Below are 23,322 nucleotides of genomic sequence, written 5' to 3' on the forward strand. Positions count from 1 at the left end.
AAATGTTTCTTCATAATCAACACCTTTTGTTTGATTATATCCTTTGATCACTAATCTAGCTTTACGTCGTATCACTTCACCATTACTGTTCATTTTGGTTTTGAATACCCACCTAGATTTAATGGCTTTCTTACCAACAGGTAACTGTACTAAACACCATGTTTTGTTAGAATTGAGAGAGTCTATTTCAGCTTGAACTGCCACTTTCCACTCATCTGCATTTTCACTAGTCATAGCATCAGTTAGATTTTGAGGATCATTTGATACAAAGTCAGTTACACAAAAATTATAGCTATCTTTCTTGGCCGCGATTCTTTTCGAACGCCTTAAGATATGATTGCCCAAAACTTTAATTTCATCAGAGTCATTTGCACTTTCATATTCAGATGAATCAGCGTCTACCTTATTATTCACTAACTGACTGTCGCGTTTGTTAATACATTCCGTTTGCATGTTTTCAACCATTGGCGATTCTTTACTCTCTACCTCTTCTGAATCGTCAATATTGAAAGATTCACACCCTTCAGGAATTTCACAACAATAGTCCGTTTCAATTACATTTTTATTTTTTGTTTCAATAAAAACAACATGACGACTTATTACAATATTTTGCGTTTTCGGATTGAACAGTCTATATGCTTTGGATGCATTACAATAACCCATCATTATGCATTCAACCGATTTATCATCCAGCTTCTTTCGCTTTTCACTTGGCACATGCATCATGGCTTTACAGCCAAACACTTTTAAAAATTTTAAGTTAGGTTTTTTACCAGTCCACATTTCATAGGGACTTTTCGCGTGTGACCCGAACGGAACTCTATTTAATATATACGCAGCTGTATTTGCCGCCTCTGCTCAAAATTTTTTATGTAAACCAGAATCAATTAACATACAACGCACTTTTTCAATAATTGTTCTGTTCAGTCTCTCAGCAACACCATTTTGCTCAGGTGTATACGGTGATGTTTTTTGATGTATAATTCCTTCTGAATCACAAAATTTTTTAAAATTTTCATTCACATACTCTGTACCATTGTCCGATCTAAATACTTTTATTTTTCGCGAACACTGATTTTCAATCATTTTTTTTGAATTTTACAAATTCAGCAAACACTTCTGATTTGTGCTTGATTGGCACCACAAACAGCTTATGCGAAAAATCATCTACGAATGTCAACAGAAAACGAGCACCAGAAAACGATTTTACCGAAAATGGACCCATTACATCCGAATGTATTAAATCGAGAAAGTTTTCTGCCCGAGTAACACTGCTTTTAAAGGATGCACGCGTTTGCTTTCCTTTCACACAGACTACGCATTTCTCCATATTAATTTTTCCAAAGTTTATACCATCAGAAGTACATTTTACTTTTTTCAAATATTCTTGACATATGTGCCCCATTCTTCTATGCCATAAATTATAATCGTCACAAGTATAAAATGCATTTTGATTTGGCGAATCACGATTGTACTCAATATTACAATTTAAACGATACAGATCATTTACAACATTTGCGGTGGCTATCAAATTATTATCATTGTTGTAAATTTTGCATTTATCGCCTTCAAACACTACTTTGTTTCCATTTTTCGTCATTTGTCGTACCGATAACAAATTTGCACATAACTCCGGCACATACTCAACGTTTTTTACAACAGCATTTGTCTTTATTTTATTAGCAAATAGGCACATATTCACGTCGCCTTTTGAGTTAACTTTAATTATTTCATTTTTTGCAGTTAGAATGTTTTTATTTTCTATCTTCACTTCATTTACGATCATTTCACGATTTTTTGTCATATGTGAAGTAGCACCCGAATCAATAAACCAATCATCTTTATTACGAATGTCATGAGAAAGTAAAGATGCGAAAAGAATATTTTTGTTTCTTGTATTGTTATAATTTTGCTTAGTCTTATTAGGACAATCACGAGCAAAATGACCAATTTTCTTACAAGAATGACATCGAAACTTATTAGAACTCACTTTCGAATTTGATTTTTCTTTCGAATATAGTACATTCTCACCACTCTTATTTGAATTATCAAATTTTACGTCTTGCAACAGAAGATTTTTTACACTATCGATGGTGAGTTTCTCTTTCGTATTTTCAACGGCAAGTACGAGTGGGCGAAATTCGTCCGATAGACCTGCTAACATTAACGAAGCTGTCAGCTCATCGTCTATATTGAGACCAGCGTTTCTGACTTTTAGTGACGTCATCACAACAGCATTCACGTATTCTTGCACTGATACATAGTCACTAAGCTTGCACTGCACTAATTGTTTTAAAAGTTCTACCTTCCGCGTAAGACCCGTGTCTTCGTACGCACAGAACAATGCATTCCACGCTTGATATGCCGTTTCAGCTGTGGCAATGTGAGAAAAATTATTCGGTTCTATCATTAAAGTTATTTCAGCTAATGCACGCTCGTCACACTCTTTATCTTTGTCCGAAATTTCTGCAGGTAGTTTGGAGGATGGAGTCATGTGTAGAAGTTCAGGAGGATGGAGTCATGTGTAGAAGTTCACGCAAGTGAGGAAAGTTCTCTGATCGCCATTCACTTGGGAGTGGCCAGAAACGATTCTTTTACATATGACTCAAGCAGCTCACGACTTCCGGTCTTTGACCAAGTATCCTCTGGGTAGCCTAAGAACATCCGTTTGAAGGCGAGCTAAAGTGAGAAGGCGAAATATCCCCTGCATAGGGTTGTGCGCTGGGTTTGGGACCCGCCACGTAAAAAAACACCCCCAATGAAAAGAAAAAAACAGCATCGGACGAGAGACCCCCCTTTTGATGACGACCATGGCAAACGAAATAAGGACTATGATTTGAGGGCATGCACCTGGAATGTCCGGTCCCTTAATTGGGAAGGTGCCGCTGCCCAGCTGGTAGATGTCCTCGTAAAGATAAAGGCTGACATCACCGCCGTCCAAGAAATGCGATGGACGGGACAAGGACAGAGACGAGTAGGTCCTTGTGACATTTACTACAGTGGCCATATAAAGGAGCGCAAGTTTGGTGTGGGATTCGTGGTGGGAGAGAGACTCCGTCGCCGAGTACTATCATTCACTCCGGTGAATGAACGTCTAGCCACAATCCGCATCAAAGCGAGGTTCTTCAACATATCGCTGATTTGCGCCCACGCCCCGACGGAAGAGAAGGACGATGTGACCAAAGATGCCTTTTATGAGTGCTTGGAGCGCACTTATGAGAGATGCCCCCGTCACGATGTAAAAATCGTGCTTGGCGACTTCAACGCCAGGGTGGGCAAAGAAGGTATCTTTGGTACTACGGTCGGTAAATTCAGCCTCCACGACGAAACATCCCCAAATGGGTTGAGGCTGATCGACTTCGCCGGGGCCCGAAATATGGTTATCTGTAGTACTAGATTCCAGCATAAGAAGATCCATCAAGCTACCTGGCTGTCTCCGGATCGAAAAACTACCAACCAGATCGATCATGTTGTGATAGACGGAAGACACGTCTCCAGTGTTTTAGATGTGCGTGCGCTCCGAGGTCCTAACATCGACTCGGACCACTATATTGTTGCAGCCAAAATTCGCACCCGCCTCTGTGCAGCAAAAAACGCACGCCAACAAACACAAGGAAGGTTCGACGTCGAGAAGCTGCAATCACAACAGACAGCCGAACGATTCTCTACTCGGCTTGCACTCCTGCTCTCCGAGAGCACTCGTCAACAACTCGGTATAAGGGAACTGTGGGACGGCATTTCAAACTCCTTACGTACAGCTGCAACCGAAACCATTGGTTTTCGGAAAGTGCAAAAGAACAGCTGGTACGACGAGGAGTGCCGTGTCGCAGCGGAGAGAAAACAGGCTGCCTACCTCGCAACGTTACGATCGACCACAACACGTGCGGGATGGGATAGATACCGAGAGTTGAAGAGGGAAGCGAGACGCATTTGCAGACAGAAGAAGAAAGAGGCCGAAATGCGTGAGTACGAACAGCTGGATAAGCTGGCCGACAGGGGTAATGCTCGAAAATTCTACGAAAAGATGCGGCGGCTTACAGAAGGTTTCAAGACCGGAGCATACTCCTGTAGAACCCCCCAAGGTGATCTAGTTACCGATGCCCAGAGCATACTTAAATTATGGAGGGAACACTTCTCCAGCCTGCTGAATGGCAGTGAACGCATAACACCAGGAGAAGGCGAACCCGATTCCCCAATCGATGACGATGGAGCAGACGTTCCATTGCACGATCATGAAGAAGTTCGAATAGCAATTGCCCGCCTGAAAAACAACAAAGCGGCAGGGGCCGATGGATTGCCGGCCGAGCTATTCAAACACGGCGGCGAAGAACTGATAAGGAGCATGCATCAACTTCTTTGCAAAATATGGTCGGACGAAAGCATGCCCAACGATGGAGTGTGCTATGCCCAATCCATAAAAAAGGAGACCCCACAATCTGCGCCAACTACCGTGGGATAAGCCTCCTCAACATCGCATATAAGGTTCTGTCGAGCGTATTGTGTGAAAGATTAAAGCCCACCGTCAACAAACTGATTGGACCTTATCAGTGTGGCTTCAGACCTGGTAAATCAACAACCGACCAGATATTCACCATGCGCCAAATCTTGGAAAAGACCCGTGAAAGGAGAATCGACACTCACCACCTATTCGTCGATTTCAAAGCTGCTTTCGACAGCACGAAAAGGAGCTGCCTTTATGCCGCGATGTCTGAATTTGGTATCCCCGCAAAACTAATACGGCTGTGTAAACTGACGCTGACCAACACGAAAAGCTCCGTCAGGATCGGGAAGGACCTCTCCGAGCCGTTCGATACCAAACGAGGTTTCAGACAAGGCGACTCCCTATCGTGCGACTTTTTCAATCTGCTGCTGGAGAAAATTATTCGAGCTGCAGAACTGAATCGAGCAGGTACAATCTTTTACAAGAGTGTACAGCTGCTGGCGTATGCCGATGATATTGATATCATCGGTCTCAACACCCGCGCCGTTAGTTCTGCTTTCTCCAGACTGAACAAGGAAGCAACGCAAATGGGTCTGGCAGTGAACGAGGGCAAGACGAAATATCTCCTGTCATCAAACAAACAGTCGTCGCACTCGCGACTTGGCCCCCACGTCACTGTTGACAGTCATAACTTTGAAGTTGTAGATAATTTCGTCTACTTAGGAACCAGCGTTAACACCACAAACAATGTCAGCCTGGAAATCCAACGCAGGATTACTCTTGCCAACAGGTGCTACTTCGGACTGAGTAGGCAATTGAAAAGTAAAGTCCTCTCTCGACGAACAAAAGCCAAACTCTATAAGACGCTCATAATTCCCGTCCTGCTATATGGTGCAGAGGCTTGGACGATGACAACAACCGATGAGTCGACGTTGCGAGTTTTCGAGAGAAAAATTCTGCGAAAGATTTATGGTCCTTTGCGCGTTGGCCACGGCGAATATCGCATTCGATGGAACGATGAGCTGTACGAGATATACGGCGACATTGACATAGTTCAGCGAATTAAAAGACAGCGGCTACGCTGGCTAGGTCATGTTGTGCGAATGGAGGAAAACACTCCAGCTCTGAAAGTATTCGACGCAGTACCCGCCGCGGGAAGCCGAGGAAGAGGAAGACCTCCACTCCGTTGGAAGGACCAAGTGGAGAAGGACCTGGCCTCGCTTGGAATATCCAATTGGCGCCACGTAGCGAAGAGGAGAAACGACTGGCGCGCTGTTGTTGACTCGGCTATAATCGCGTAAGCGGTGTCTACGCCAGTAAAGAAGAAGAAGAGTTCTTTTTCAACTACCCTCCAGCAGTTTTTTATCACTAGATAGGACTTCGCGTGGCGCTTCCAAGTATCAAAATTTTCACGCCCTTTCAATTTTTCGAACGGGAAAGCTACCGCGTTTGTCGCCATTTTTTAAGCAGCAAAATCCGAAATTATTTCGTTAAAAATAATTAATCCGCGTTTAACAAATACCAAAACGTTTATTTTACACGATTCCCGAAAAATTTTCTATTTTATTTTGTGTCATAGGCCCATAACCTGTTAAAGTTGTGATATAATTTAACACAGTAGAATAAAACAACCTGTTTAGCGTGAAATACAAACCGGAAGAGAGAGGACATATTTATTAATTAATTCAGCATAAACATATGATATTACAGAGTTGTATTTATTAGTACAAAGGGTCGCTCTTTCTTTACTTCAACAAGAGCTCATGTAGTCGTTGTCTAAGAGGCCTCCTAGCTAAATAAAATTACAAATAACCCCCCAGGCCTCTACACAACGCCCACATTTCCTTTCTGGGTCTCTTACCGCCCCCTTTAACACCTGCAGCGCCCACAAGGGGGCGTTATCGCCCACTTTGGGAAACACTGTTATAGATGATTGCGAATAGTTATTTAAGAGTACCATTGCCAAGTATTGCATGAAAAGATGGAAGAGAAGGGAAAAGATAAAACTTAATAATTATTACTGGTGGCTTAAACAGGATGGCGTACGTATGATGAATGATTTCGAAAAAGTTCTTGTCATTTTGGTATTTTTTAGCCATATTTGGCTGTACGTAGTTTTTGTTAGAGCCTGTAATATATTAATCATGTCACCACTCTCCGTTCTACAATTAAAATAAGGCGACGAAAAGTTTTTCAGCCTAAAAAATGATTGTCTGAGAAGTCGTTTGTTTTCGTAGTTGTACTGATGATCGTATTCTTTAGTTTGGTATTCAGGATTTTCATTGTAGTTGTCCTTATAATGGTCTTACGGCTGCATAGGGGTTTCGCGCGCTCTTCGCTCGTAGTTACATGAAAATTTCTTTGTTGTTTACTTGGTGGACTTATGCTAGAATCGATACCCTTTGGCTCCAGTTTCGGTTGTGGTTTTCGTGGTGGTGGTCGTGGAAGTTGGTTATAATAAGGCCTCTGTTGTAGTACCCAACAATCGTGACAGATCGCCATTGAGTCTTCTTATGAATGTGTTCAGGCCTTTTATTCTGTAGAATTCGGTAAGTAATCGGACGGACTCCTTGCTAACATCTATGCAACTTATTAAGTTTAATATAAAGGATAAATGAGAGTACATTTTTTTGGTAGAAATCTTGGATTGACTGTCGACCCTGAATTAGTGCAGTCATTTGGTATTCTAGAGTTCTTAAGTCTCTTTTGTCATTAATATGTCGTCAAACGCATTGAAATCGTATTCCAATTAAGAGGGGTACTGTAGGATTCTAAAGCTATGTTCGCATTGTCTTGTTCCTTATGACGTTTAGAATACTTAGGTGTACCTTTAGTGTGCTCGTAAATTTGCAATATCCCTTCGGCACTCTTTGTCCACGAACTAAACTCAGTTGGTTTGCCTGAAAATTCTCTTAAAGATCTGACTACTTCCGGGATTTTGTCAATTTCTGATAAATTATTTCTGTGTATTTCATCAATGGTTTGGTCCACTACCGGTTTTTGTTTTGTGTCAGTCCCAATAATATTCTGTATTAGGTAGCGTCCTTCTGAATTAAGCATTTGAGCGACAACATTTCTTATCATATTTGCTAAATTTTCAATTTTTCTTAATTTTTAATTAATTATGTTTTGAAATAAAATAAGTACATAAGAATGTATATTTTTTATACATTCTTTTAAGTATAACTTACACTTTACGATCATCCATCTCGCGGCGTAAAAATCCTCGTTGATACCCCCTTTCCTTTTGTACTCGGGCTCCCTCCTAGGATACTCCCACATTGTATGTCCGGTGTGCGGCTAGTGATTTATTTTTCTTTATTTGCGTGAGTTTCACGCTTCGATTGGGTTGGGTTGTTTTAAATCAGCATTGTCCACGGCCTATGCGCACAATAGCGCACGGACAGTGCCAGACACCTCACACCAACAGCAGGTGGCGAATAGTTGAACGGCCTCCAGATATGAAGGTTAGCTGCGAATAACTAATAAACAGTCCCCGACCAAAGCAGCAGGGATGGAGGGTATAGCTTAAAAGGTTATATCTACCTGACGAAGTCTCTGTGATGGGGCGAACCGGCACCGCCCAAAACTACGTGTCAAACAAAGAAAAATCCCGGGAGCGTCGGACTCAGATTGAGCGGCTCACTGGGCAGCGTCTGCCTCCATGTCAGGAGCGGCTGAACCAACCAACAACATACAGATATTGGACTAATTCTTTCAAGACGGATACCAGACTCTAAGCCCAGTAAGACTCTGGTGGAAATCTACTGGAAACGGTTTTCAAAATTTGCATTTTGGAGCTGACAGACCTAGCATTCGGTGACTTTAGTAAGCGGAGTGAAATCTTGCCGAAATGGCTCACCGGCTAATGTTACGTCTGCCTTCCGTCCCGCTAAAACCCCGGCAAGGCTTCGAGGTACGTTCTATGCTTGCCGTCATTAAGTTGGCGCTGCAATTTCGGTTGAGCCTTGCTCCCAATTAACGCTGATCTGGCACTGAACGTATGTATCCATAAGGACCTACGTCAACCCTTGCGTGACCTCCCTGCATTGCAAAGATAACCACGGGATCATCACGGCGATTGCACATAGCGAGCAGAGATAGCGGCCTCGAGGGGGGACCCAACAAAATGAACACCACAAAGAATATTAAAAATAACACGGAAACTGAACTTGAAAATGTAAACGAGCACATGGCCTTTAGGCGAAGCTCAAATGTAATGCGAACACCGCCACTACATGCCAACCACGAAAGCAGCACAGCAGTGGGTGATGAACAAGACAAGCAGCAAAATGTAACCCCTATAGCAAGGAAACCCATTACTGGCGGAAATATGCCAGCCTTTTATCAACTCGGCGAACAGATTGGCAATCTGGTTACTATGCTCGAGGATGGAAAGAGACGGTCTATCCATCAGGCCATGAGGGACACAATAGGACGGATAACCTCACTATATGAGCTAGCGGCCTCTGAGTGTGCTACCAATCCAAATCCCTGTGAAAGGAGGGGAAACACGTCCCAAACTTCGCCGTGGTTTGTGATTGCGATGCAAGCGAAGAGAAAGCTTGAAAACGAGATAGAAACGTCAAAGAGTAAGAGACGAAAAGACTTTGGTAAAACGCAACAAACGAAAATACCTGACAGGGCCCCCCCGGATGATCAGGCACCTGAATGGCAACTGGTGGAAAACAAACGTAATAAACCGGAGTTGAAAAAAACCGAACCAAAGGTCCCAAAACGTAAACTGAAGCGCACAGATGCCCTGGTGATTTCGAAGACCAGTGAGATGTCTTACGCAGAAATGATAAAGAAAATGAAATCAGACCCCAAACTTCAAGACCTCGGTGACAGCTTGAGCAAAACAAGGAGAACAGCGAAAGGTGAACTTCTCCTAAAACTTAAAGCAAAAACTAAGGAGCCCTCTAAAATACTCAAGGAACGCGCAATAGAGGTCCTAAAAGACATTGCAGAAGTTAAAGTCCTTGCACAAGCAATCACGCTAGAAATTGGAGATTTAGATGAGGCAACGACAGCCGAGGAAGTATGTACGTCCATAAACGACAAACTTCCTGACGAAGAGAATGTAGAACGTAGTGCCATCAAATCTATGCGACGGCTTAGAGATGAAACGCAAATTGCCATTATTAGTGTCCCTTTGGCAACTTCAAGAAAACTCTTAGACGCAAACAAAATAAAAATAGGCTGGGTGAATTGTAGGGTCCGGGAAATTACAAGACCTACCCGATGCTTCAAATGCTTTGAGTTTGGCCATATATCGCGTAGCTGTAAAAGCAGCAGAGATCTCAACGGCTCTTGCTACAGATGTGGTGAAAAGGGGCATGCTGCAAAAGGATGCAGCAAGGAGCCACTATGTCTCTTATGCCCACATGGGACAAATAAGCACCCGACTGGAAGTTTTAGCTGCCCAGCGTATAAAAAGGCTGCCGCAAGACCAGAAAGATGAGGTGCCTTCAGTTAAATCTGAACCACTGTTCGGCAGCCCAAGCACTGCTGACGAAAACCGCCTTGGACCTTAACACAGACGTACTCTTACTTAGTGAACTATATAAGACCCCAAAAAATGATGATAACTGGATCGAAGACAAAGATTCGAAATCTGCGATATGGACATTGAACAATATTCCTTTTGAAAACATTCAGACCATTAAAGAAAAAGGCTTCGTGTACGCAAAGATAAAGGGCATACATTTTTACAGTTGCTACACCGCTCCGAGCCTATCCCTTTTTGAATTCCAGGATATGCTCTTTAGGCTCACATCGCGCGCAAGAGGAAAGACACCTCTGGTCATTGCTGGTGACTTTAATGCATGGGCGGTTGAATGGGGGAGTATGATCACAAACGCGAGGGGCACAGCCCTACTATCATCACTCGCAAATCTTGATCTTGTACTCCTTAACAACGGATACAAACCAACTTTTATCAAAGGAAGAGCGTCATCGTATATTGACCTCACATTCGTAAGTTCGTCGATTGCAACCCAAACCTCATGGAGAGTTTCGGACGTGTATACACACAGTGATCACCAAGCTATAATTTTTGATATCAATATACAAAATAAGCAAAACTCTGGTTCTTTCGCAGGTAAAAGCGTAATAAGACGCTGGAGAACAAAAGTTTGTGATACGGAAATGCTCGAATACGCCATTAGCCAAGTAAACAAGGGAACGCTCGGAGCCAGATACAACACATAATAAAATCACTAGTAACGGTAGCCGATGCCACGATGCCAAGAAGAGAAGACGGAGGAAACAAAGCCCCACTATACTGGTGGTCCGAAGAAATAGCGCAACTGAGGGCTGAATGTCTCAAGTTCCGACGTAGGCAACAACGTGCTAGAGGAAGAGAGGATTTCGCGGAACTCCTAATAAACTTCCGGAAAAAAAGGATAGAACTCCATAAGGCCATAGCCAAAAGCAAAAGAAACGCCTTTAACCAGCTTATCTCAGAGGTAGATTACGACCCTTGGGGAAAAGCCTACCGAATCGTGATGAAGAAAATAGGTAAATCAAGAAGCCCGCCTATATCTCCCGAAATCCTACGTATGATAGTTCGTAGTTTATTTCCAAGATGCGAACCCATGCAAGTGCCAATTCTCCAAATTTACGCGGACGAAATCGCTGAAGTGTCCCACGAAGAAATACTGCATGCGGTGAAAAGAATTAAGATAGGCAAAGCACCCGGCCTGGACGGAATACCCAATTTCGTAACCAAGCGTATCATCGAAAGAAAGCCAACATTGTTCCAAAACGCATATACAAGCTGCTTGAAGGAAGGGATCTTCCCCAAATGTTGGAAGCGTCAACGCCTCGTTCTTCTCCCCAAAGGTGATAAGCCCCCAGAAGAACCCTCGTCATATCGACCCTTATGTATGCTTGATACGGCTGGAAAAGTTTTCGAGACAATTATCTGCAAGCGACTTGAGAAATATACGGAAGGAGACCCTGGGTTGAATCCGATGCAATTCGGTTTCAAAAAAGGACGAAGCACAGTGGATGCGATAAATGCGGTTACCAATATTGCGGGAAAAGCATTGGAAGGGAGTAGAAGGCGCTGGGGTGACAAAAAATATTGTGTTGTCATTACCCTGGATATCAAAAATGCCTTCAACTCAGCGAACTGGACTCTAATCATTAGAGCCCTGACAGAGCTAAAGGTTCCGGACTACCTTATACGAATTGTGGCCAGCTACTTTGACAACAGAGTATTGGTATACGAAACTGAATGTGGACCTGAAACATACAAAGTCACAGGCGGTGTTCCGCAAGGGTCAGTTCTCGGCCCTGTACTCTGGAACGTTATGTACAATGGGGTTCTGAGAGTCGCGATGCCAGACGCGATGAACGTAGTAGGTTATGCGGACGACATTGCGGTCGTAGTAGTAGCGAAAACCCTGGACGAGGCGAGGAACAAGTGCAACGAAAGTATCAGCAATATTAGAAGCTCACAAAACGGAGGTTGTTCTGATGAGTAGTCGAAAAAAGGTGGAAACAATCGAGATATGTATTGATGGGCATACAATAAAGTCAAGTCCACATCTAAAATACCTTGGAGTAATCTTAGACCAAAGACTTTCGTTTAAGCAGCACTTAATAGCCACACACACCAAAGCGGCGAGGTCCGTGTCGGCAATAGCGAGAATAATGCCCAATATGCGAGGCCCCAGACAACTAGTCAGAAAGCTGCTGACAAGCATCAGTAGCTCCATCATTCTTTACGCGGCGCCAATTTGGATATCTGCTATTAAACACAGCTCATATATGAGAGGAGTTGCTTCGGTCCACAGACTGGCGTTGAGAACTTGTTGTGCATTTAGAACAGTGTCGGATGATGCAATCCATGTACATACTGGTGGAATGTGTCCGCTTCCAAAAGGAAAGGAAAATACTCTCAGATAAAGTAGGAAAGCCCTTACCCATACGCTCAAGGGATGTGGTAAAATTAATGCTAACATCCCACCTAGCATGGGACATGGTATGTGGGATAATAGCATATATTATGCAAAGGCTGCGGGAAGAGGAAATCACGGTAAGATGGAGAGTGCAGTCCCGAGAAGCTGCAAACGTATGACAAAATAAGAAGTTATAAATAAAAGAGATGTTATATATTTAAACAATACCTGCCCTGCGAAGGAAAGCCTATAGGTAGTTCCGCAGGGAAACACAGGTCTGTGGGCAAGGGGGTGCTTTAGCACGTATGCGCTGTATGCGAATCGGGCATAATTGTTGGTACGGGCCAACAATATCTTTTGAAGATTTACACCCACCTTTGGCGTATCCATAAAAAAAAGACAAGTGTCTGTGAAAGCACGATTGTGCTACTGTATTCAACTTCGTAGGCAAGCAAAGAGGAATTTTGCGATCAGTTGACGCTAGAATAACGTGCACACAGTCACGTTGGACAACACTGTTTTAAATGATTGTTGCTTAGAGTTTGTTTCGCTTATAATTATGCTCTCACGTTAGTGTAGTGTTCCTTAGGTCCTACAATTTATCTTAGGGTTCGGAAAATGTTGGACGTTTCGAAGGATTCAAGTTTCTTTATTTGCACCTGTCACTTGTTCGCGTGCTTCGATTTGCTCGATATTTTTTTTTATTTGTACGGCCACTTTAATGTGTTCACGTATTTTGATCTGCTCGGGTTTTTTTTATTGGTACGGTCACTTTAATGAATTCACGTATTTTTATTTGCTCAGGTTCTTTTTTATGTGTACGATCACTTTAATTTGCTCTCGTATTTCGATCTGCTGCAGCGCCAATTAAAAAATATGTTTTTGGTTTTATGACCGGACCCGGACACTACGAAATGGATATTGAATTTATAAAATTTAATTTCTTTATCATTTAGCTTAAAACATTTGATATTTGGTTACTCAGCCAAGGGCGCGAGCGTAGGCTATTGCTTGCAGTAAGTGCAATATGCAAGATCAGCACTTCTCCGCTGGTACCGAATTACAGGTTTTCTTTACATAAATATACCAGAGAACGTTTATTATAGAAAAGGTTTACGATTCAGATACCGTAACTTTTTGCAGGGGTACAAATTATTAGCGTGTTTCACCAGAGGTTTGCATCAGAGGACTCGAAAATAGCAGAATTAAACATTTTCAGTGTTAAGCTAGAAAAGTAATGATAATTTCAATGTTAAGGAATGTACGCTTATAGATTTGCTCATTTGATATGCGCAAACGACTTTGCATATAATTTATAGTTATATATATTTGATATCAAATTATATACTTAAGTATGTATATATGTACATATGTTATAATTGTCCTATCTCATAATGATTCTATAAAATCTTTTGAAATATTTATTATTTAATTGTGTTTTTATTATTACCTAAATATAGATTTAATATAGGTTTATGGTAATTAAAAATTAAAAATTTTGAAATCATCTTAAAAGATGCTGATATATAATTATATGTGCATGTAAATAAATATCATCAAACAAACAGTCGTCGCACTCGCGACTTGGCACTCACGTCACTGTCATAACTTTGAAGTTGTAGATAATTTCGTCTATCTTGGAACCAGCGTAAACAACACCAACAATATCAGCCTAGAAATCCAACGCAGGATAACTCTTGCCAACAGGTGCTACATCGGACTAAGTAGGCAATTGAGAAACAAAGTCCTCTCTCGACAAACAAAAACCAAACTCTATAAGTCACTCATAATTCCCGTCCTGCTATATGGTGCAGAGGCTTGGACGATGTCAACAACGGATGAGTCGACGTTACGAGTTTTCGAGAGGAAGGTTCTGCGAAAGATTTATGGTCCTTTGCGCATTGGCCACGGCGAATATCGCATTCGATGGAACGATGAGCTGTACGAGATATACGACGACATTGACATAGTTCAGCGAATTAAAAGACAGCGGCTACGCTGGCTAGGTCATGTTGTCGGATGGATGATAACACTCCAGCTCTGAAAGTATTCGACGAAGTACCCGCCGCGGGAAGCAGAGGAAGAGGAAGACCTCCACTCCGGTGGAAGGACCAAGTGGAGAAGGACCTGGCTTCGCTTGGAATATCCTATTGGCGCCACGTAGCGAAGAGAAGAAACGACTGGCGCGCTGTTGGTGACTCGGCTATAATCGCGTAAGCGGTGTTTACGCCAGTAAAGAAGAAGAAGAGTTGTATCAATATTTAAGTGTTTATTACAACGCAGTTTTTAATACAATAATAAAAAGCTTTTTATAGAATTCAAAACTTATACTATACTCGTAAGAGTTTAACTAAGTATTAATAACTAACAAAAACTAAACACATCCTAAAATAATTCACTTAAACTAAAAATACACTCGTTTTTTTGCATCGAAAAAAAGTAAACAGTGGCAACAACCGCTGTTTGTTTTTAATACTTATATCGGGGAAGCGCCAAATATCTTTTGGAAACCGTTACATTACTGTTTTTTCTGAGTTTAAGTCGTTAAAATATTTTGCAATGGGTAGGCGACCAACTTTTGAAATGGTTACAAAATCATATTAAATTTGAAAAAAGGTAAATATTTGCGCGAAATCGGAGTAATATTTGAAAAACACCATTGAACATTCAAAAAAAAAAAGATTCATAAACATGGTAAACAGCAAACTGTTGAACGGGCCGACCAAATCGCCTTACTGACACTGAAATACGATCGATAATACAGAAAGTAAAAATAAATTCAGCCTCAAACGCTGTTCAAATATCAAAAGATATAGCGGAGACAATGGGTAAACCAATAAGTGCCCGCACAATCTGGAGAACATTGCACAAAAGCGGTTTGCCTGGACGAGTACCAGTGATCTGCAGTGAATGGGTTAAACACAACTTTGAGCCACTTGCGAAAAATTGAGTATGAAGCAAGCAAATTATTCACGGAATGAGTATAAGTGTGAATACTGCTCACTTACATATATGAGAGAGAGAGTTTTGGCTTGTTAGCTGCTTAGCTTGTTTGAAGCATATATTCACAAGTGTTTGCTTATGAGCTCACAATACTTATGAATCTTTGCTTAGGATTCTTTGACATTCATGAATACTAAACACTTGCGAATATACGAAGAAGCTCAATTGTGTGCAAGCCACTTGAGCCGTAACGCTATGAACCAAAGACTAATAGGCTAGTTAGTGAACAACGCAGAACCGTGGGTCGTGTCAGCTGGCACGACCTATCTTATGGGCGCGCAATGTAACTGAACAGTGAAAAACGCTACTCCCTTCTCTCTGACGTGACGATGACGTGAGAATCCGCGACATTTGGATTTTGCCGCAGCAAACGTCGCAGCTGATTGCTCTCTCACAACGCAGGGTTGCCAATATCGATATACTGCAGTAATTATCAACTTTTATAATTCAATCTGTTCAATATGTTTGAAATTTTCTTAAAATAACTCAAAATCAGAGTCGAATGCTATTATTTATAAATATATAAACTATTTTTAATAGTTTGTTTTCAGTTTTGATATTTTATATTGTAAAAAATTATAATTGAAAACAAAGATGTGCTCAAAACTATATATGCGTATTGGGCAATGGCAACATTGTTCAAATGAAAACAAAGCAAAGATGGCTGATTTCTGCGTTTTCACCACGTCTTTCCTGTGCACACATTTTGCCGATAAGGAAAGAAAAGAAAGGAAGGGAGTAGCGTTTTTCACTGGCTAGCCTTTAAGAAATCCATTACGAAATTAGTAAGAGTTACTATTATATTAAGGGTATTCGTTTAAACGTATGTATAATGTTACCCATCGCATAAATTTATGCAAATACGCAGTGTGTTACATGAACTTCAAATTCCTTGTGTAAATGCCACTTATGTATTATTATTATTCAAAATATTAAAATGCCGAAAGTTAGCGAAAAAGCAAAATTTATTCAACTTTGGGAAAAAGCACTAGTATTTGATTTGTTAATGTTGGAGCTGTTTGGAAAACATGACGGTAACTGTTTTGCGTCAATGCTAAAATTTTTAAAGGCGCATACATACATATGTAAATATGTAAATGATTTCAGAAATCCAACGCAAAAAGGAAGATGAAATTATGGAAGACTTTAGCTTTGCATTGGCAGCTGCTGCATACTTTAGATATGGATCTACATTTGTTCATCATTCTGCCCCAAAATCACCCAACTTTTTAATAGATGTATTACCGCATTTGGATGAAAACAGGTTTCGAAAAATTGTGCGAGTCAGCAAAACTACATTTGATTTTATCATTGATCTGATAAAGGATGACGAAGTGTTCAATGGTCCACGTTCATGTAAACAGTTCCCTATCCAAATTCAATTGGCTGTAGTAATGTACCGACTGGGTTCATGTGGAGAAGGAGCAACAATTACTAAAATTGCTAGTTTGTTTGGTATTAGCGATGGTGGAGTAATACAGGTGAGCTATTTACATATGTATCAGTTAAAATTTGTGTTTCAGCTGTATTTTAAATTTCTCAATAGGTCATGACCAACAGAGTATTTGATGCAACTATTAAAAAGAAAACTCAGTTTCTGTTTTGGCCGGACCCTGTAGAGCGTAGAGCTTTAGTTGTTTAAACACTCAGTGAGCTACCACATTGTGTTGGCTACGTAGATGGAACGGAGATAAAATTGGTGGAAAAACCTACTGTAGATTGTGAAGCATATTTTTCTCGCAAGCATATATATTCTCTTAAGGCTCAATGTGTGTGTGACCACAAACTAGTAATTCGTCATATGGTATTGGGGTATCCCGGTAGTGTTCACGACGCTAGGATATACAACAATTGCGAGCTGTCCACAAACGCCACTGAAATGCTAACAGGATCAGAGTGGTTAGCTGCAGACAGTGCATATAAATTAACTTCGAGCCTTATTACTCCTTTTAGAATAAACGCAACGGAAGGCACCTTGAATCAACGAATTCTGTTCAACAGAACGTTCAGCCAGTACCGAATAAGAATTGAGCATTGCTTTGGTTTATTGAAAGAACGTTTTAATAGCTTGAAAGAACTCAAAATTCAAATAAAGAGTGATAATTAGGTAAAGTTTGCATGCCAGTGGATATTAGTTTGAGCGATATTGCACAATATTATATTAAAAGAAAACGACGGTAGTTTTGATGTTGACGAAGAAAGCATTAGTGAAAACAGTGAAGCCGACGAGCCTGGGGATCAAAACTTACCAATAGTTGAAGGTGCATCTAAGCGCTTTTCATTGTTATCATTAATGGAAACTTAAAAATAAAGTATTGAAACTCATGTTTACATATCTTTAAAATCCATTAATATATGCTTCTATTTACAAGAAAAATAAAAAGTGCTTCTGTGCCTATTAACATTTAGTTACATTCAAATATATGTATTTTGCTATGAGATCTTTTAAATTTGCGAAAAAAGTACCATGTAAATTCATCGCAGGAAAGTTTCTTGACCGTTTCTTAAGCGTTTTTTTATATGAAGTTTTTACATTACTTGAGAGCTGGATACTAAGCTTTATGATGAAACAGCTGTTAAAAACATGTGTAACCAAGAAAAATTTGACGAATTTTCTTTGATTTTTTATTTTATTTTAATTACTTTGAACTGTGAAAAAAACTATTTTAAATTAATTGAAGTGATTTTTGAACACATTTTGATATTTTCCTGCTAGTTTTTTTATACTTTTTCGTTATTTCGCTCTTTATGAGAGTCAGTTTTTTTCTTCCTGATAGCTAGCAGCTACTCTTAATTTTATCGTTAATTTTGTAAGACAAAAATATGCTGTAGTGATTCGCTTTCGGTCGTTCTGAAAAAGTTGTTCTTTAGAAATGGACTTTTGCAAAAATTCGGAGCGATGTCTCAAAAACTGAGAGACTAGTTCCAGATATTTAAGTAGGTATATATGATATTATTTAGCTCCCCTACCCATTAAAGTGGCATCTGTATGCTACGTTCATTGTAAAATAGACATTTTGGACCGACTCCAAAACTTTTTCTAAGAAGGTAAATAACTATTTTATTTCGTATTTGGTTGAGATTCATTTTATGGTCTTCTTTGTACTCTTTCTGTACAAACTTTCTAAATAATTGGGTCCAAGTTTTTCTGTTTTGTAGACAAGTCATCATATTGTTGACTTATTCATATATACAAATGTACAGACATACTACATATATGAACAGAATCTTTGAAAAGCTTAGCATGTTACTTAAACTTAAGTGTTAGAAACATTATTTTTGCATATTCCTCCTCAGGAGAAGCTCCCCTATCCCCACATACCCCATTTATACGCAAATTCTTGTTTTTTACCCCTCTGCCAAAGTAATCGAAGTCGTGCCTTAGATTTCAATATTTCTCTCAATCTTCACGTTTTTTTATTATTATATTTTCTTTTAATGTCTATTTTTTAGCTAACATTTTAAAGTTAAAATTTTCGGATGATCATTCCAGACTCAAAGGATAGATTAATTGATTTACCATTTTTTTGGGACAAGTTCAGAACTCTAACAATAAAATATATAATACATACCTCAATCGATTGTTTTATACCAACTCAGAAAAATATAAAAATTGAACTGTACTGGTGAATATAAATAGGGGCAATTTTTATAGTATTAAGCTTAGTATCCAGCAGAGAACGTATAATATAGAGAAGGTTCAATTGCGGACAGGCGTGTGAACTGTCAAGAGCTAACAAAATCCTATTAGTGGATTTCACCACTTTTGGCCTAGAAGGAGAAATTTTAACAGTGATGAGCGAACAGAGCTGAGCATTCAATGAAAATTATGCTCAGAATTATACATTGCTTTTACAGACCCATGTTGGCCTTTTGGCTTATATTTTTATACGTTTACATGTTATCGTATCAACTGATATGAATATAATTTTGCGAATTTTTGTGAATTCATGCAAAATCGATCAATTTTTATTAAATTATGCTATTTTCATGGTAATATTTGTAGTTAATGTCCAAATAAAAGCTACTTTTTAAATATTTCTTTTTTTTGATAATATTATATAATTTCGTATGCATGTATATATGCTATATATGTATATGATATATTATCGTAATATCCTAAAAACATAATATACTTATTACAATAATAATATATGTAAATCACAACTCTTATCATTTAAAACAGTGTTTCCCAAAGTGGGCGATAACGCCCCTTGTGGGCGCTGCAGGTGTCAAGGGGGGTGGTAAGAGACCCAGAAAGAAAATGGGGGCGTTGTGTAGAGGCCTGGGGGGGTTATTTGTAATTTTATTTAGCTAGGAGGCCTCTTAGACAACGACTACATGAGCTCTCGACTCTCAACAACAACATGTGAACATCAACTAATATGAATTAAAAGATTGCTCATACTCGGTTCTATATTTCTCTCCGCGTAGTTCATATATCTGTCCTATCGACTGGTTCATTGAATACTTGTTCGGACTTGTTGTGTACGATTGAGCGTCGAATGAGATAAACGAGTTTATGCATTACGACGGACTTCGACCTTCGTACAATATCTCTTTGTTAATTGCTCAAAAAGGCAAACCACATAACATCGGAGAAGAGTTAATATTGCCAGCAATAAATGAAGTAATAACTACCGTGCTTCATAAACCGGCCGCAGATATTATCCAAAAAATTCCTTTGATTAATAATTCTGTGCAAAGACGAATTGATGAAATGGCTGAAAACATTGAAGAATCATTGTGCGATCACCTGGGGACAAGCCAATTCTCAATTCAGCTCGATGAGTTCACTTTACCAACTAATGAAGCATTGTTGTTGTCTTACGTGAGGTTTATTAAAGATGAGAAAATATGTGAAGAACTATTATTTGCTAGAAATTTAGAGACCGATACAAAAGGCGAAACCATATTCAATATATTGGAGAAGTTTTGCGATGAGAAAGAGATTCCTTTGAAAAATATTATTTCAATTGCTACGGATGGCGCTCCGGCTATGATAGGGTGCCATAAAGGCTTAATAGCGCACTTAAAAAATAAAATTTCAGATGTCCTTGGTGTACATTGCGTTATTCATAGACAACATTTAGTTGCTAGAAACTTAAGTGAAAAACTATTTCAATCACTGCAACGTGTCATCAAAGCAGTCAATAAAATTTGCAACAGCTCTTTGAATGATAGATTATTTCATCAGCTTTGTGTTACGAGGATTTCAATCGTTTGTTGTTTCATACTGAAGTTCGTTGGCTATCAAGAGGCAATTGTCTGACTCGATTCTACAACCAGTTTGACTCTGTTATAGAGTTCTTCTAAACTAAAGATACAGAATTTCAAGGCAAGCTCATAACGTCAAAGAATGATATAGCTTACATGACAGACCTGTATAAATTGTTCAACGACATGAATCTCCAACTGCAAGGCAATAAACTAAATTTGCTTCTACACAAAAAGAATCTGGGCAGACGTGAGTTTCACAATTTTCCAAATTTATCAGTATCATGCAGTAACAACGAATTGTTTGCCTACTGCCAACATTTGGAAAACCTCCACATTGACTTCACCGAACGATACCAGAACATTTTGAACTTGGAAATACCAGAATGGGTGTTGGATCCGTTTTCAAATGTCAACACAGCAATGTCACCTCAGCTGGAAGAAGAACTTATAGAATTGACAACAAACAAGGAAATAAAAATCAAGTTCAAAAATGGTTACCAAGAATTTTGGCTACAAAAACCGATCTCGCAATTATACCCTGGATAGGCTTGCCACCCGTACTTTATTATAAAGTATTTTACGTTATATCAGGTAATTGTACTCTATACTTTATGAGAACAATAAAGTTCACAAAAATACTTTATTTCGCATTATTTGATTTCTTTGAGATTTTGAAAAGTTTAGTCGATGAATTTGTTAAACGAAATTTATAGATTGGTGATTTAGTGCTGAATCGATGTTGCCACTCGTCGACGCCACATCACTCAAGCACTCGTTTTGTACAATTACGGGGCATCTCGACAGGATAGAATATATAGAATACCAGCTGCATTGCCGTGCCCATTGCCTGTGGAGACTCCACATTGCTCATAGCTTACTAGATTAGATATCAATTAACACAAAGAAAACTAGATCTGTTTTTTGGCTATGAAATAGGCAAAAAAATTAAACTGTTATCTTCACCGGAACTGACTAGAAAAATTCAAGGGGATTTTTTATTATTTATTGACGAATCCCTAGTGTACCTGAATAAATGGTTTGATTTTAATAACACGAACTGGTTATTTACACTGAGTAACATAAGAATAATATAGAATTTGACAATATTGTAAACATAATTGAAAATTTAAATCTGCAAAAACTTAATGTGGATATGGATGATCTTTATGGAGAAATCGCTTTATTAAACCAAGTTTATAATCAATTATGTACTTCTAAGGGTTTTGCAGAGCTATCAACTGCACAAAAATGGCAGCAGGTATTTAATATGAGTGATGACAATTTTTTAAACTTGTATAAGGTAATTTCATTTTTATTGTCGATTCCCGGGGTGACTGGTATTTGGCACCACATAATTGAAAATTCATTGGTTTTTTTATTTAGATCAATAGTAGGACCTTTGTAGATCATTGTAATACAATTAAAAAATTGTGTAGACCCTTCATTATTTTTTAATTAATTAAATAAAATAATGATGGGAAGTTAGCACCCCACCCCACTAATTTTCATTTGTAGACCGAAATAATATTAACCAATGGAAAGCAAATCGTTTGTATATAATAAATACCTTGGTTTCATTCTTTTACACGTAATTATGCATTATATTTTAATTAATTTAAAAAAAGGTCTATGGTATTTCACTATGTATTTCAATCGTACAATGTATACGTGATGCTCCCATACCGTAAAAGTTCAATATCGAAAAAGATAGTGTGGGCACACAGATATGGCAACTCTGTTTTGTCAGTTATTCATTCTCTGTACATTCTTGGAATTTCAATTTCCACTGAATTCCTTTTTCTTAGTTTTGAATTTTTAGAAGCGTCACTCTTTGTCTAGACGCCATTAAGAATAGAAGTGCTTATTAAATAAATATTTGTATCGTTTTAATAATTGTGGTGTTTCACAACGCCACATAATTGGTGACCCCTATGACTGAATAGCACACCATAGTTGGTACAATATACAGTGTATCAACACTACATCACCTTGCCGCCCAGTTGCGCTTACGAGGCCGCGCAACTGCACCTGGCACAAACGGCCATCGCAATACGCCACCTGTACGCCTACGGTCTCGACATCGGACAAGATATCCAATGGGCGTCCAGTACCGATCTTACGGACCTCTCGCCAGCCATCATTCAGGCGTCAGCCGCCAACGATGCCACCACCACCTACTACATTAGCGCCAGCGATTTGTATCAGACCAATTTGACAGCCACCGCCACCTGTATGTCGCCGCATTTCGCTGGTACAGCGCAACAACATGGCTACAACCATCAACAACAACAGCAAAACCAACACGTACAAATGCAACTGCAATCGCAGGTGCAACAGCACCATCCCAAAAACAGCGCAGTAATAGCAACAACGGACGCTACAACTGCAGTTGCCAATTCAACATCACCTACATATATTTAACTTAAATCACTATCTTTTCAACAGGACCTGTCGCTGGAGCAACGCACATAAGTACAGCACCGCTTATCTACCAGCAGCAACAGCAACCACCACCACCACTGCCGCAAACTTTGTAGCAGCAGCAATCATCATCATCATTTTGCTAGCAACAGTTCCTCCATATCCTGATGTACGAACTACCCAACTTCTGACCTCTTCATCAACCAATATCACAACCTCCGGCCACATATCAATTGTCGCAGGTACTACAAACCGTCATCATGCAACACGCACAACCAAAAACGACGCTACAATCACTGCAGTACATGTCAACGTGAATTCGGCTCA

The 23,322-nt window shown here is 39.7% G+C and overlaps 1 protein-coding gene and 1 long non-coding RNA gene across 2 annotated transcripts in view; one reads left to right on the top strand and one right to left on the bottom strand.

Annotated features, from left to right (window-relative positions):
* The first annotated feature begins 2,944 nt into the window (after positions 1-2,944).
* Positions 2,945-23,322, top strand: part of LOC125780360 (uncharacterized) — a 114,428-nt gene continuing 94,050 nt past the window's right edge. The window contains exon 1 of the mRNA XM_049462641.1: positions 2,945-4,822. Coding sequence (XP_049318598.1) covers positions 2,945-4,459 — 1,515 coding nt within the window. The 3' untranslated portion in view covers positions 4,460-4,822. The remainder of the gene's footprint in view (positions 4,823-23,322) is intronic.
* Positions 17,692-21,063, bottom strand: LOC125775645 (uncharacterized). Its single transcript, XR_007421229.1, has 2 exons — positions 20,728-21,063; positions 17,692-20,671 (listed from the first exon to the last, which is right to left on the bottom strand). It is a non-coding gene; the product is annotated as an uncharacterized LOC125775645 (long non-coding RNA).

Source organism: Bactrocera dorsalis, chromosome 1 (assembly GCF_023373825.1).
Source record: "Bactrocera dorsalis isolate Fly_Bdor chromosome 1, ASM2337382v1, whole genome shotgun sequence".
Lineage (NCBI taxonomy): Eukaryota > Metazoa > Arthropoda > Insecta > Diptera > Tephritidae > Bactrocera > Bactrocera dorsalis.